Below are 14,309 nucleotides of genomic sequence, written 5' to 3' on the forward strand. Positions count from 1 at the left end.
ATGTCAGGTAGTGTGATACCTCTACCTTTATTGTATATGCTCAAGATTGTCTTGGCTATTTGAGGTCTTTCGTGACTTCATAATTTTAGTATTGTTTTTCCTATTTCTGTAAGAAATGCCATTGGGATTTTGGTAGGAATTACATTGACTCTATAGATCACTTTGAGTAGTATGGACCTTTAAAAAATATTCTTTCAATCCATAATATGAGATATCTTTCCCTTGATTTTTATCTTTTCTTTCATCAATGTTTTATAGTTTTAGTGCGCATATTTTTCACCTTCTTGATTATATTAACTTGTAAGTATTTTATTTTTTGATGCCATTGTAAATGGGATTAATTTCTTTTTCAGATAGTTTGTCATTAGTGTATAGAAATACAACTAATTTTTATATCTTCATTTTGTATTCCATAACTTTACTAAATTTGTTTATTAAATTTGATAACTTTTTTTGTAGAGTATTTGTAACAAGTTTCTTATGTATAAGATCATGTCAATTGCAAACAGAGACAATTTTTTTCTTTATTTCTAACTTGGATGCGTTTCTTATCTTTTTCTTGCTCAATTGCTCTGACTTGGACTTTCAGTACTGTGTTGAATAGAAGTGGTGAGTGTGGGCATCCTTGCCTTGTTCCTAATTTTAGTGGTAAAATCAATTTTTCACCACTGGGTATGATGTTAACCAGACACTTTTTATTTATGTTCTTCATCATGTTGATGTAATTTCCCTGTATTTCTAGTTTGTTGAGGTTTTTTAATCATGAGTGGCTATTCCTGTGGCCTGAATGTATGTGTCTTGCTATTCATATGTTGAAGCCATAAGTTGAATTCATATGTTGAAGCCTAATTCCTTGTGTGATGGTATTTGTAGATGGGACCTTTGGAAGGTGTTTAGGTCATAAGAGTGTGGCCCTCATGAATAGGATTAGTGCCCTTAGACAAAGCAAAATGATGGTTGCCTATGAACCAGAAAATAGGCTCTCACCAGATACTGAATCTGCTTGCCCCTTGATTTTGGATGTTACAAGTCTTGAGAACTATGAGAAATAAATTTCTATTGCTTGTTACCCATCCAGTCTATGTTATTTGTTATACCAAATAAGCTAAGGCAGATGTTTAATTTTATTAAATGCTTTCTTTTTTTTATTGATATGATCATGTTATTTTTATTCCTTATTCTGTTAATGTGGTACATCACATTTATTGATTTGCATATGTTGAGCCATCCTTGTGTGCCAGGAATAAAGCCCACATGGTCATGGTGTATGATCCTTTTGTGCTACTGAATTCAGTTTGCTAGTATTTTATTTAGGATTTTGGATCTATGTTCAATAGGGAAATTGGCATGTAGTGATCTTTTCTCATGGTGTATTTGTTGGGATTTAGTGTCAGGATAGTGCTTGCCTCATACAATAAGTTTGGAAGTATTCCCTTCTCTTCAGTTTTTTGGATGAGTTTGATAAGAATTGATATTAATTCTTCTTTAAATGTTTGGTAGAATTTGCCTGAGAAGCCATCAGGTCCTGGGCTTTTCTTTGTTAGGAGGACTTTGATTACTGATTGAATCTCCTTACTCATTATAGATCTGTTTAAACTTTCTATTGCCTTATGATTCAGGCTTGGTAGGTTGTATATTTTTAGGAATTTATCCATTCCTTCAAGGTTATCGAGTTTGTGAACATATAATTTTTCAGAGTAGTCTCTTATGATCCTTTTTATTGCTATGGCATCAGTTGTATGTTCTTTCATTTATAATTTTACTTATCTTTTGTTTCTGTTGTTTCTCCCTTTTTCCTTGGTCTACCTAAAAGCTTGTCAATTCTTTTTTTTTTTTTTTCTGAGATGGAGTCTTGCTCTGTTGCCCAGACTGGAGTGCAGTGGCATGATCAGAGCTCATTTCATTCTCCACCTCGCAAATTCAAGTGATTCTCCTGCCTCAGGCTCCTGAGTAGCTGGCATTACAGGCATGTGCCACCACACTTGACTGATTTTCATATTTTTAGTAGAGACAGGGTTTCACCATGTTGGTCAGGCTCGTTTTGAACTCCTCACCTCAGGTGATCCACCTGCCTCGACATCCCAAAGTGCTGGGATTGCAGGCATGAGCCACCACGCCTGGTCAAAGCTTGTCAATTCTATCTTTTTGAAAAATCAACTTAATTTCATTGATTTTTTTTCCTATTCTCTATTTGATTTATTTTTCTGTGATCTTTATTATTTTCTTCCTTCTACTAACTTTAGGTTTAGTTTGTTCTTTTATTTCTCATTCCTCAAGGTGTAAAGTTAGGTTTTGTAATTGAAATCTTTCTTTTTATTTTAAAGTTAGGTGTTTATCACTCTGAACTTCCCTTTAGTACTGCTTTTGCTGCCTCCCAGTAAGTTTGGTATATTATGTTTTTGTTTTCATTTATCTCAATGGATAAAAAAATTATTTTCTAATTTCTCTTTTTATCCATTGGTTGTTCAAGGGTGTATTGCTTAATTTTTACATATGTATGTTTTTTCCAGTTTTTCTTCTGGTATTGAATTTTAGTTTTGTTCCATTGTGGTTGGAAAAGATTCTTGATATAATTTCAATCATTTTAAATTTGTTAGGACTTGTTTTGTGACCTAACATGTGGTCTGTCCTGGGGAATGGTCCATGTGTGCTTGAGAAGCATGTATATTCTGCAGTAGTTAGCTTGTGTATTTTGCATATGTCTGTCTGTTAAGGCCATTTGGTCCATAGTGTCATTCAAATGTACTATTTCTCTCTCTCTCTCTTTTTTTTTTTTTTTTTTTGCCTAGTTGTTCTACTTGTTATTGAAGGTAGGATTTTGAAGTTTCTTACTATTGAATTGCTGTTTATTTCTCCCTTCAGTTCTGTCATTATTTGCTTTATATATGTAGATGTCTGATGGGTGTGTATATAATTAATTGTTACAACTCCTGGTGAAATGGCCATTTCATCATTATATAATATCATAATTTGTTTCTTGACTTAAAGTCATTTTGTCTGATATTAGCATGTCATTCTGCTCTCTTTTGGTTGCCATTTTCATGGAATAGCATTTTCTGCTCCTTTACTTTTATCCTAAGTGTCAGTAAATACAAAGTGGGTATCTTGTAGACAGCATATAATTGGATTTTGTATTTTTATTAATTCTGCCACTCTGTTTTGAGAGTTTACTTCTGTTTACATTTAAAGTAATTATTGATAGAGAAGGATTTACTACTGCAATTTTATTAATTGTTTTCTGTTTGTCATGTAGGTCTTTTGTCCCTCTTTTCTTCCTTGCTGTCTTCCTTTGTGTTTTATTGTTGTTAATTTTTGTATTAATATGCTTTCATTCTGTTTTCTTTTTGTCTATATAACTTCTGAAGGTATTTTCTTTGTGTTTTCCACAAAACATCTTATAATTATCATGGTCTATTTTAAGCTGATAACAACTGAACTTAAATCACATACACCCTATACTTTTATTCCCCACGACATGTTTTATGTTATTGATTCACAATTTACAGTTATTTATATTGTGCATCCAGTAACATAATTTTAGCTATAGTTATTTTTAATATCTTTGTCTTATAACTTTTATACCATAATTAAAAGTGTCCAATTCACTGGCATTAAGGACATGACAAAATCACTTTTAAAATTTCTTTAAAATTTATTATTTGGCTGTCAGTTTTTCAGTATTACTCTTGCACATACTTTAAAGAGTCAAAATAGTTCCAAAAAGCTCACTGTTAAAAAAACAACAATTTCCACATACACTATGGTTTTGGCTTCATTTCCCCTGCTCTTGACAGAACCACTTTCAGCTCTTTCAATTCTCTATCTGTTCAAATTACATAATAATAATTTTGCTACTTTTTGATTTTTGTTTTAGCACTGACTTCCCACCATGGAAGGTGGAGATTGATCCCTTTTTCAGTTTTCATTTTGCCACATAGTAGCACTCTTTTACCCCCATTCACTCCTCATGTTTATGTGATCATTTTGGTTAGATCAACATTCAGTATTTGCATTATTCTGACTACATAAATGAAATTCAGCTGAGCTGAATAATATACTTTTACTTTTCCCTGTACCCAGGGAAATGCAGGTAATTAATAGAAACTTGGGGTTGGGTGTGGTGGCTCACACCTGTAATCATAGCACTTGAGAGGCTGATAGGGCAGAATTGCTTGAGCCCAGGAGTTCAAGACCAGCCTGGGCCACAAAGTGAGACCCCCATTTTTATTTTTAAAGTTTTTTTAAAAAAGAAATTATGGGTATCCTCTTGAGGTTGTGGTCTAAAGGTGAATAATTCCTTGATAAGGTCTAAGCTGCCCTAGTTCCTTGGTTAGTTGCAAGAGATGAGACTTGAGTAGAGCTTAGAGAACCTCTGTCTGGGTCATGCTGGATGACTGAGTTATATATCTCCTGTCTTTCCTATCCCCTCTCTCTCCACCTCTTTTTTACCCTCAGCGGATAGCAGGCTCCAAGCTCCCTCCCAGGCTCCAGTATTTTGGTCAGTCACTGAGTGGGGGGCAGGACCTCACAATGGATGGACTGGTGGACCTGACTGTAGGAGCCCAGGGGCACGTGCTGTTGTTCAGGTGAGAATGCCTTTTGGAGTCAACCAGACATTCTCCCTTGAAGGAATGTTTCTTGTTTGAAGGTCTCTGATGGTTTTCTGGTGTCCCTGCAGGTCCCAGCCAGTACTGAGAGTCGAGGCAACTATGGAGTTCAATCCCAGGGAAGTGGCAAGGAATGTATTTGAGTGTAATGATCAGACGGTGAAAGGCAAGGAAGCTGGGGAGGTCAGAGTCTGCCTCCATGTCCAGAAGAGCACACGGGATCGGCTAAGAGAAGGTGAGTCTCAAGAGGTTAAATGACCGAGGACATGAATGGGTGCTGCAACCCATTCTGCCCAGCCTTCTGGCTGTCCTGAACTGAGTTCTCGCAGGCTCTGACAACCTTCTCCAAGACTTACCTGAGTGAGCAGGCTATTGCCCTGCTGGGTGGGGAAGTCCAGTGGACCTCCCTAAAGAGGTGGGCATGTGGCACTTCCTTACTTCCTCAGTTCTCTGGAGGACTGAGGTCCCCATGCCTGTGAACAAACAATGTTTTTGTTTTTTAATAAATGGAGAGAAAACCTATTTGGGGAGATTGAATTGATGAAGTTAAACAGAAATTTACAAAGCACTCACATACACATTTTATCACCGGTGACTTCTTCCCTTGTTCCTATTCTCAAAGAGTAGAATTGTGTTTGAGATGGGAGAATAGTAATGACAGTACTAAGAATAACTGTCTCTAGTAGTGACAGTAGTAGGAATAACTGTCTCTAGTAATGACAGTACTAGAAAGAATTGTATCCTCTTTAAAGGTAAAATTATTAGCTGGGCATGATGGCAATTTCTTGTAGTCTCAGCTACTTGAGAGGCTGAGGTGGGAGGATCATTTGAGCCCAGGAGGTTGAGGCCAGCCTGGGCAACATAGCAAGACCCATCCCTAAACAATGATTACCTTTCTAGGAGCAGTTTTCCTGGGCTGAGGAGATAGCATTCCAGATATGAGGGCAGCCAGCATGGCTAGAAATTAAGAGCAAAATGTTAGAGAGTAGGGAATTAAAGAAGAGTTACCCCCAAACCTACATAGAAATCCCCCTCTACTCTTTGGCTGACTCCTAAGACATGAATGCCCAGGTCAGTACTCCAAGAAACCCAGTAGAAAACAGCAACTGAAAAGCCAAAGAGCTGATCAGAGAATTCGGCAACTCCCCAGTGCTGGGGAGACAGAGATTTGAGAGGCCTTGGTAAATGCCTTGGTCTTTCCATTGAGACAACTGACTAGCAACCAAGAGAAACAATATACAATAGAAACAGACCCACAGGTGATTTAGAAATTAGAATGATTGGATAGGAATTTTAAAAAGGTAACTATAATTAATATCTTCAAGAAAAAAGGGAAAGGATGAGAACTTCATCAAAAACCTGGAATTCATAAAATAGAGTCAAATGGAAACTCTAGAACCAAAAAACGCAATGACTGAAATGAAGAATTCAGTAAATAGATTTATAGCAGATTAGAAGCAGAACAGGGAATTAGTGAACTAGAAGACAAGTCATTTGAAAGTATCTGGATAAATATGCAGGTAAAAAGAATGAAAAATACAGAAAAACATCATAAGAGATGTGTGGGATATGGTGAAATATCTAACAAACATGTAATTGGAATTACAGAAAGTGGTGGTGGGGGAGGAGAGAGAGAAAGAGAGAGTGAGAGAAAGAAAATAGGAAAGATGGAATAGGAAAGACAGAATAGGAAAGATGGAATAGGATGGAATAGGAAAGATGTTAAAGAATTTCCGACTTCACTTGGGAGCCGCCCCAGGCCAGGGGGCAACACAGCGTCCCCTCCCTTAGCCTAGCCGCGACCCAGCTTTAGGGCCTAAGGGCAAATCAAGCCCCTGGTCCTCCCGGCGCCGCCGTGTGCGCGGCCCGCCCAGGCCCTTGGCCACCGTCGCCGCGGGGACAGGCCGCCAGCCACAGAGGCCTAGTGTGGCCCCGCCCCTGAGCCCGCAGTAGGAGCGGCCTCAGCCAGTGAGCCGGGAGTTGTCCCCTTAGTCATCCCTCGCACTCGGAGGGCCGCTGGGGCAGGGCAGGCAGGCCTTCGGGCCGAGCGGGACCCGGGCGGTCGAATCCCTCAACTCCCGCGGGTGGCCTGGCGAGGGAAGAAGCCGAGTTCGGTTTCCTCAAAATTATAAAAGCAGGAAAACTCAAGACAAAGAAATACAACAAGGCTAGTGATTTCAGCAATATGGAGAATTGGCCAACGCCAAGTGAATCAGCGAACACTGGATTTCAGAGTGTCCTCAGCCAAGGAAATAAAAAGCCACAAAATAGAAAAGAAAAAGAAGAGAAGTTTGAAAAGAGAAGTAACAATGAGAGCAAAGAAAATAGGGAAACAAAGTTAAATGGTCCTGGTGAAAATGTCAGTGAGGATGAGGCTCAGTCAAATAATCAACGAAAGAGAGCTAATAAGCGCAAGTGGGTACCACTCCACTTAGATGATGTAAGATCAGAGAGTCAAGAAAGACCTGGATCCCGGAACAGCTCAAGATGTCAACCTGAAGCAAATAAATCAACACATAACAATAGGAGAAATGATACACGAAATTGGAGGCGAGACAGAGAAAAAAAGAGATGATCAAGATGAAGTTTCCAGTGTGAGAAGTGAGGGTGGTAATATCCGAGGTTCCTTTAGAGGTCGAGGAAGAGGCGGAGGACGGGGAAGAGGACGAGGCAAAGGAAATCCTCGACTGAACTTTGACTATTCATATGGTTATCAAGAACATGGTGAAACGACTGATTGACCATTTCAAACAGGACTTAATACCAGCATGATGTATTACTATGATGATGGTACAGGTGTACAGGTGTATCCTGTGGAAGAAGCATTGCTTAAAGAGTATATTAAGCGTCAAATTGAATATTACTTCAGTGTAGAAAATTTGGAACGACATTTCTTTCTTTGGGGAAAGATGGATGAACAAGGTTTCTTGCCTATTTCCCTGATTGCTGGTTTTCAGCGTGTTCAGGCTCTCACTACAAACCTTAATCTCATCTTAGAAGCACTGAAGGATAGCACAGAAGTAGAAATTGTGGATGAGAAAATGAGAAAAAAGATAGAACCAGAAAAGTGGCCAGTTCCAGCCCCTCTTCCACGCGATGTGCCACCAACAGACTTCTCTCAACTGATTGATTGTCCAGAGTTTGTACCAGGCCAAGCCTTTTGCTCATATACAGTCAGGGTGATGATCCTCTTAAGCTCTTGGATGTCATTTGATCAGAATATGCAGTGGAATAGGTGACTCATTGAAATGCCATTATAAATACTGGAACAAATCCTGCTGCAAAAATGAAAGCGATCAGACTGTCTTCTGTTCAAGAATGTCTATTCCCACCTCCTGGTGGAGGAAGTTGGGCCAACACTGCAGTGGAGATAACCACCTTTGCGATAATGAGAGACAGACCAGAGGACTGCTACTCTTTTTATAGGAGCTGCCTATTTCTGTGTAATTGGCTTGGGTTGCATGGGCTGCTTTTATTCATGGTGGATAAGTTAATTGTTATTGTTCTGGAAATACCACAAGAGTATGTTTTCTGTTTCCAGGGTTATGTACTTGTGTCCAGATGAATAAAGCAGAAAAAGGGGATTGAGTAGCATTTCCCAGATTCTTAAGTACTTTGCTATTTGATTTGCCTTTCAGTGTAGTGTACATTGCAAAACTCAGATATTGTCATGATGTTTCACTTGGACATAAGACTTATTAATGTGGACACTTAAGGGGTAAGGAATTTAAGAACTGGATGAAGATATTTCTTCCTTTACTCTTCAAAATGTATTTTTGATACATCAGTATGAGAGAACATCCCATCAACAAAGCATCAATGATGGACAGTCTCACAGTATTTTTATCTTATGCTTCTTTGTCAGGCTTCTGCTTCTAATCCCAGTAAGCAAGTTGGACAGGCATTTTAAAAGCTGAAGAAAAGTGACATTATTTTAGCTAATGGTTTTTCATTTATTTTTTGTTAAGATATAATGGGTGATTATATAAGTTAGATTTATTTATTGTATCAACTTGGGTCCTAGATGATAGTTTTAGCCAGCTTGTGAACACGCATTGGGTGAGTTAGCTAAAATAACATATACTTTCTCTACAGGGTAGGTAAGATAGGTCAGTCAAGTTGGTAACCGTTTATGCATACTAATCTGTCCATTAACCGTCCATTAACCATTTATGCATACTAATAAAATTATAAGAATAATATAAAAAAAGAATTTCCCCAAACTGGCCAGTTGCGGTGGCTCACACCTGTAATCCCAGCACTTTGGGAGGCCGAGGCAGGTGGATCACCTGAGGACAGGAGTTTGAGACCAGCCTGGCCAACATGCTGAAATCCCATCTCTACAAAAAATACAAAATTAGCAGGTGTGGTGGCACGCATCTGTAATCCCAGCTACTCAGGAGGCTGAAGCAGAATCGCTTGAAACTGGGAGGCTGAGGTTGCAGTGACCTGAGCTCGCCCCATTGCATTCCAGCCAGGGTGACAAGAGCGAAAGTTCATTAAAAAAAAAAAAATTCCCCAAACTGATGAAAGACATCAAGATTCTTTACAAAATCAAAGCAGGATAAATATGAAGGACATTATATCAATGTATGTTATAATCAAACTGCTGAAGACCAAAGACAAAGAGAAAAAAAATTTAAAGTAGCCAGAAAAATACAGTAAATTTTTTATTAAGTAACAGAATAGCTACCATTTATTGAGCACTTATTGTATAAAAGGCACTGTGCTAAGTACTTGATAAGCACTGTTTCATTTCCTTTTTATCATTGGGAGGGTGTCATTATTATCATTATTATCCTCACTTTAAAAATAAAGAATGGAGGCCAGGCGCAGTGGCTCACGCCTTTTATCCCAGTGCTTTGGGAGGTTGAGGCAGGTGGATTAGTTCGAGACCAGCCTGGCCAACATGGTGAAACCCTATCTCTATTAAAAATACAAAAATTAGCAGGACGTGGTGGCATGTGCCTGTAATCCCAGCTACTCGGGAGGCTGAGGCAGGAGAATCGCTTGAACCTGGGAGGCAGAGGTTGCAGTGAGCTAAGACTGCATCCCTGCACTCCAGCCTGGGCAACAGAGTGAGATTCTGTCTCAAAAAAGAAAATAAAAACTAAAAAGAAAGGAAGGAAGGAAGAAGGGAAGGAAGGAAAGAAAGAAAAGGAAGGAAGGAAAGAAAGAAAAGAAGGAAAAAAGGAAGGAAGGAAGGAAAGGAAGGAAGGGAGGAAGGAAAAGAAAGAAAGAGAAAGAAAGAAAGAAGGAAAGAAAGAAAAGAAAAGAAAGAAAGGAAAAAGGAAGGAAGGAAGGAAGGAAGGAAGGAAGGAAGGAAGGAAGGAAGGAAGGAAGGAAGGAAGGAAGGAAGGGAGACTCAGAGAGTTCAGACAACATACCCCAAGTCGCACAGTTGAGAAGCAGAGGAGCTGGGCCTCGAGCTCCCATCTGCCGAGCTCCGAGGTGCAGGCTGCTCACCCACTGTGCCCACCCTGTCCCTTCAGGGCAAATCCAGAGTGTTGTGACTTACGACCTGGCTCTGGACTCCGGCCGCCCACATTCCCGCGCTGTCTTCGGTGAGACAAAGAACAGCACGCGCAGGCAGACGAAGACCTTGGGGCTGACCCGGACTTGTGAGACCCTGAAGCTACAGTTGCCGGTGAGCAGGAGAGTGGCCAGAACCCTGTGTTCTCCAAGCATGGGGTGGGCTTGGGGAGCTAAGGAGGGCAGATCCCCAAATCCCGGCTCCCTCTTAGGATTGCATCGAGGACCCAGTGAGCCCCATTGTGCTGCGTCTGAACTTCTCTCTGGTGGGAACTCCCTTGTCTGCTTTCGGGAACCTCCGGCCGGTGCTGGCTGAGGATGCTCAGAGACTCTTCATAGCCTTAGTGAGTCCGGAGTTGGGGTCCTGCAAGGGGTGTGGAAGAGACCAGAGGCCAAGGTGGTTGAAACTCATTTTATTTGATTGCATCTAATTTTACTTCAACATTTTATTTTATTGTTTAATTTCACAACATTTGGTTATTTCCTTTCCTTTCATTTGATCATATTCATTTTTTTAAAGTTTCCCTTTGAGAAGAATTGTGGCAATGACAACATTTGCCAGGATGACCTCAGCATCACCTTCAGTTTCATGAGGTGAGTTTCCTTTCCTCCACACCTCCTCCAGAGGAGGACCTGGACCATGACCCGCTGTGTTCTCCTCCTGGCCCTCAAGGGAGCCGGGTGTTCCTGGGCTCTGAGGTCCCGTGTGGCTGCCCCTGTACTGTTGTCTCTCATCCAGTGCCTGAGTCTCCATTCCGCTGAAGCAGGCTTTGCCACAGGGAAGCCCCCAGCGTCCCACCCCTGGCCTGTCTTCTTCCCACAGCCTGGACTGCCTCGTGGTGGGTGGGCCCCGGGAGTTCAACGTGACAGTGACTGTGAGAAATGATGGCGAGGACTCCTACAGGACACAGGTCACCTTCTGCTTCCCGCTTGGCCTGTCCTACCGGAAGGTGTCCGGGCTCCAGGTAACCACATCCTTCTCAGGCTCCATCTGACCTTTGCTTCACCGTCCTCATGGCTGGAGGTGGATATCACCGCCTTTGCCTCCCTTGCCTTCCAGAACCAGCGCTCACAGCGATCCTGGCGCCTGGCCTGTGAGTCTGCCTCCTCCACCGAAGTGCCTGGGGCCTTGAAGAGCACCAGCTGCAGCATAAACCACCCCATCTTCCCAGAAAACTCAGAGGTCAGAACTCCTGGCTCCTCCCCTCCTTTTTTCTTTGATTTCTTTGGGAATTCTTTTCTTCTTCTTCTCTTCTTTAGTAGTGATTCCTTTTTGTACAAAACAGCTTTATTGAGATATAATTCACATACCATCCAATTCACCTATTTAAAGCATACATTTCAAACCCAGCACAGTGGCTCATGCTTGTAATCCTAGCACTTTAGGAGGTCGAGGCAGGAGGATTGCTTGAGTCCAAGAGTTTGAAACCAGCCTAGGTGACAGGCAAGACCCTGTCTCTACAAAAACTGTAAAAATTAGCTGGGGGTGGTGGTGCACACCTGTAGTCCCAGCTACTTGGGAGGCTGGGGTAGGAGGATCTTCTAAGCCTGGGAGGTTGAGGCTGCAGTGAGCTATGATAACACCACTGCACTCTAGCCTGGGCAACAGAGTGAGACCCTGTCTCAAAAATAAAATAAAAATAAAATAAAATAAAATAAAATAAAATAAAATAAAATAAAGCATACAGTTCAGTGGCTTTGAGTGAATTCACAGGGTCTTGCATCCATCATCATGATCCATTTCAGAACATCTTCATTACCTCACAAAGAACCTCTGTTCCTGTTGGCCCTCAACCCCAACCCTCCCATCTCCCCCAGCTCTAGGCAACCACTAATCTACTTTGTGTCTATAGATTTGCCTATTCTGGACATTTCATATAAATGAAATAATACCATATGTGATCCTTTCGCTAGCATAATATTAAGCAAGGACTTAGCAAGTATCATTCACATCGTTGTATGTGTCAGTACTTCATTGCTTTACATTTAAAAAATTTTTTAAATATATTTTTTGAGATGGAGTCTCACTTTGTCACCCAGGCTGGAGTGCAGTGATGCAATCTTGGCTCACTGCAACCTCCGCCTCCCAGGTTTAAGCGATTCTTGTGCCTCACCCTCCCAAGTAGCTGGGGTTACATGCGCCTGCCACCACGCTCAGTTAATTTTTGTATTTTTAGTAGATACAGGGTTTTGCCATGTTGGCCAGGTTGGTCTCGAACTCCCAACCTCAGGTGATCCACCTGCCTCAGCCTCCCAAAGTGCTAGGATTACAGGCGTGAGCCACTGCGCCCGGCCTTCATTGCTTTTTATTTGGTGAACAATATCCTGTTGTATGGATGGGCCATATTTCATGTCTCCATTAATCAGATGACGGGCATTTGGGTTATTTCTTCTCTCCTATTTCTATCATTGCTTCTCCTTTCTCCCATTCCAGGTCACCTTTAATATCACATTTGATGTGGACTCTAAGGCTTCCCTTGGAAACAAACTGCTCCTCAAGGCCAATGTGACCAGGTGCTCTCTGCCAGGCTTCTGCATGCAGTTGCCCTTCTGAGGCCCCAGCCCCTGGCCCAGGGTGGGCCTTTGCCCTCTGCCCACTGGTTCTCCCTTCAACGCATTTGTTCACTTAGCAAACGCTCACTGAGCACCCACCACGTGCTGGGTCTTGTGCTGAGTGCTGGTGGGACGGTGGTGGATCACACCATGGTGGTTCCTGCCCTCTCAGAGATGATAATTGTGTGGCAAAGACAGGCAAGAAAACTAGCCATTAATCTTGCATCTCAAATCCAGTATGAGATGCAAGATTAGATGGCGGATGGCCAGTGTTCTTGGGAGTCTGGTGTTCAGAGAAGATTCCTAAAGAAAATATATTTAGGAGCTGGATGTGGTGGCTCAGCCCTGTAATCCCAGCACTTTGGGAGACTGAGGCAAAACAATGACTCGAACCCAGGAGTTCAAAATCAGCCTGGACAGCATATCAATACCCTGTTTCTACAAAAAATACAAAAATTAGCCAGGCATGGTGGTGCATGCCTGTAATCCCATCTACTCAGGAGGCTGAGGCACAAGAATTGCTTGAGCCTGGAAGATGGAGGCTGCAGTGAGCTGAGATTGTGCCACTGCACTGCAGCCTGGGCAACAGAGTGAGACCCAGTCTCAAAAAAATAAAAAATAAATAAAATAAAAATAAAAAAAGAAAATGAAAGGGGGAAAAAAAGAAAATATATTTAGACAAAGCAAAACATGAACTGAGGGCGGGCATGAAGACAGAAGGCAGGAAGCAGGTATCAGGGATGGGAAGATCTGGGTGTGTTTAAGAGTGGCCTCAGCATGAAATGCAGGGTTGAAGGAGCTGGTGGTGGTTAGATACAGGCCATGTCCCAAAATGGCTGATGGGTGTTGCTAGGGATTTGCAGTTTCGCCTCTGGGAGTGACATAATCATATTGGCATGTTAGAACGATCACTCTTCAGGAGGGCTGATGATTGGGGTGGGAGCAGGTGTGAATTCAGGGACCAGTTAGAGGAAGGTGGCTGTAGACATCCAGGTGGAGAGGGATGGGCCTGGGCTAGGCAGGGGCAGGGGCTGGAGAACAGTGGGGTTTCAGACTCAGAGATAACAGAACTTGGTGGCTGACTGGAGGCAGGGAGTGAGGGAGAGGGAGGAGGAAAGACTGTCCGTTCTCAAGAGCTTGCTGGAGCTCTCTCTTTCCCTCCAGTGAGAACAACATGTCCAGAACCAACAAAACCGAATTCCAACGGGAGCTGCCGGTGAAATATGCTGTCTACATGGTGGTCACCAGGTGCTGGCTTCAGGACTTTAACTGAGCCTCCCTTCTGGGCTGGACATGACTGATCTGTGTGCAGGAGTCTGTGCATGTCTGTGTGTGTGTGTGTCTGAGGATCTATGTGCATGTGTGTGTGTGCATGGGTGTGTATTTGTGCATGTGTGTGTGAGTGTGAGGATCTATGCATGTTTGTGTGTATGGATGTGTATTTGTGCATGTGTGTGTCTGAGGATCTATCTGTATGTGTGTATGTGTGCATGGGCGTGTGTGCATGTGAGTGTGATCTATGTGCATGTGTATGTGTGCAAGGGTGTATATTTGTGTGTCTGAGGATCTATGTGCATGTGTGTGTGTGCATGGGTGTGTATTTGTGCGTGTGTGTGA

The 14,309-nt window shown here is 42.0% G+C and overlaps 1 protein-coding gene and 1 pseudogene across 2 annotated transcripts in view; both read left to right on the forward strand.

The window, feature by feature from the left end:
- ITGAM (integrin subunit alpha M) overlaps positions 1 to 14,309 on the forward strand; it is a 79,867-nt gene that overhangs the window by 60,910 nt on the left and 4,648 nt on the right. For both annotated transcript variants that reach the window (XM_007990737.3, XM_007990746.3), the window contains exons 15-23: positions 4,456 to 4,586; positions 4,679 to 4,842; positions 10,100 to 10,254; positions 10,352 to 10,483; positions 10,660 to 10,733; positions 10,963 to 11,104; positions 11,200 to 11,322; positions 12,574 to 12,653; positions 13,857 to 13,940. In XM_007990737.3, coding sequence (XP_007988928.2) covers positions 4,456 to 4,586; positions 4,679 to 4,842; positions 10,100 to 10,254; positions 10,352 to 10,483; positions 10,660 to 10,733; positions 10,963 to 11,104; positions 11,200 to 11,322; positions 12,574 to 12,653; positions 13,857 to 13,940 — 1,085 coding nt within the window. The remainder of the gene's footprint in view (positions 1 to 4,455; positions 4,587 to 4,678; positions 4,843 to 10,099; positions 10,255 to 10,351; positions 10,484 to 10,659; positions 10,734 to 10,962; positions 11,105 to 11,199; positions 11,323 to 12,573; positions 12,654 to 13,856; positions 13,941 to 14,309) is intronic.
- On the forward strand, positions 6,717 to 8,073 carry LOC119621156 (la-related protein 1B-like; annotated as a pseudogene).

Source organism: Chlorocebus sabaeus, chromosome 5, assembly GCF_047675955.1.
Source record: "Chlorocebus sabaeus isolate Y175 chromosome 5, mChlSab1.0.hap1, whole genome shotgun sequence".
Taxonomy (NCBI): Eukaryota; Metazoa; Chordata; class Mammalia; order Primates; family Cercopithecidae; genus Chlorocebus; species Chlorocebus sabaeus.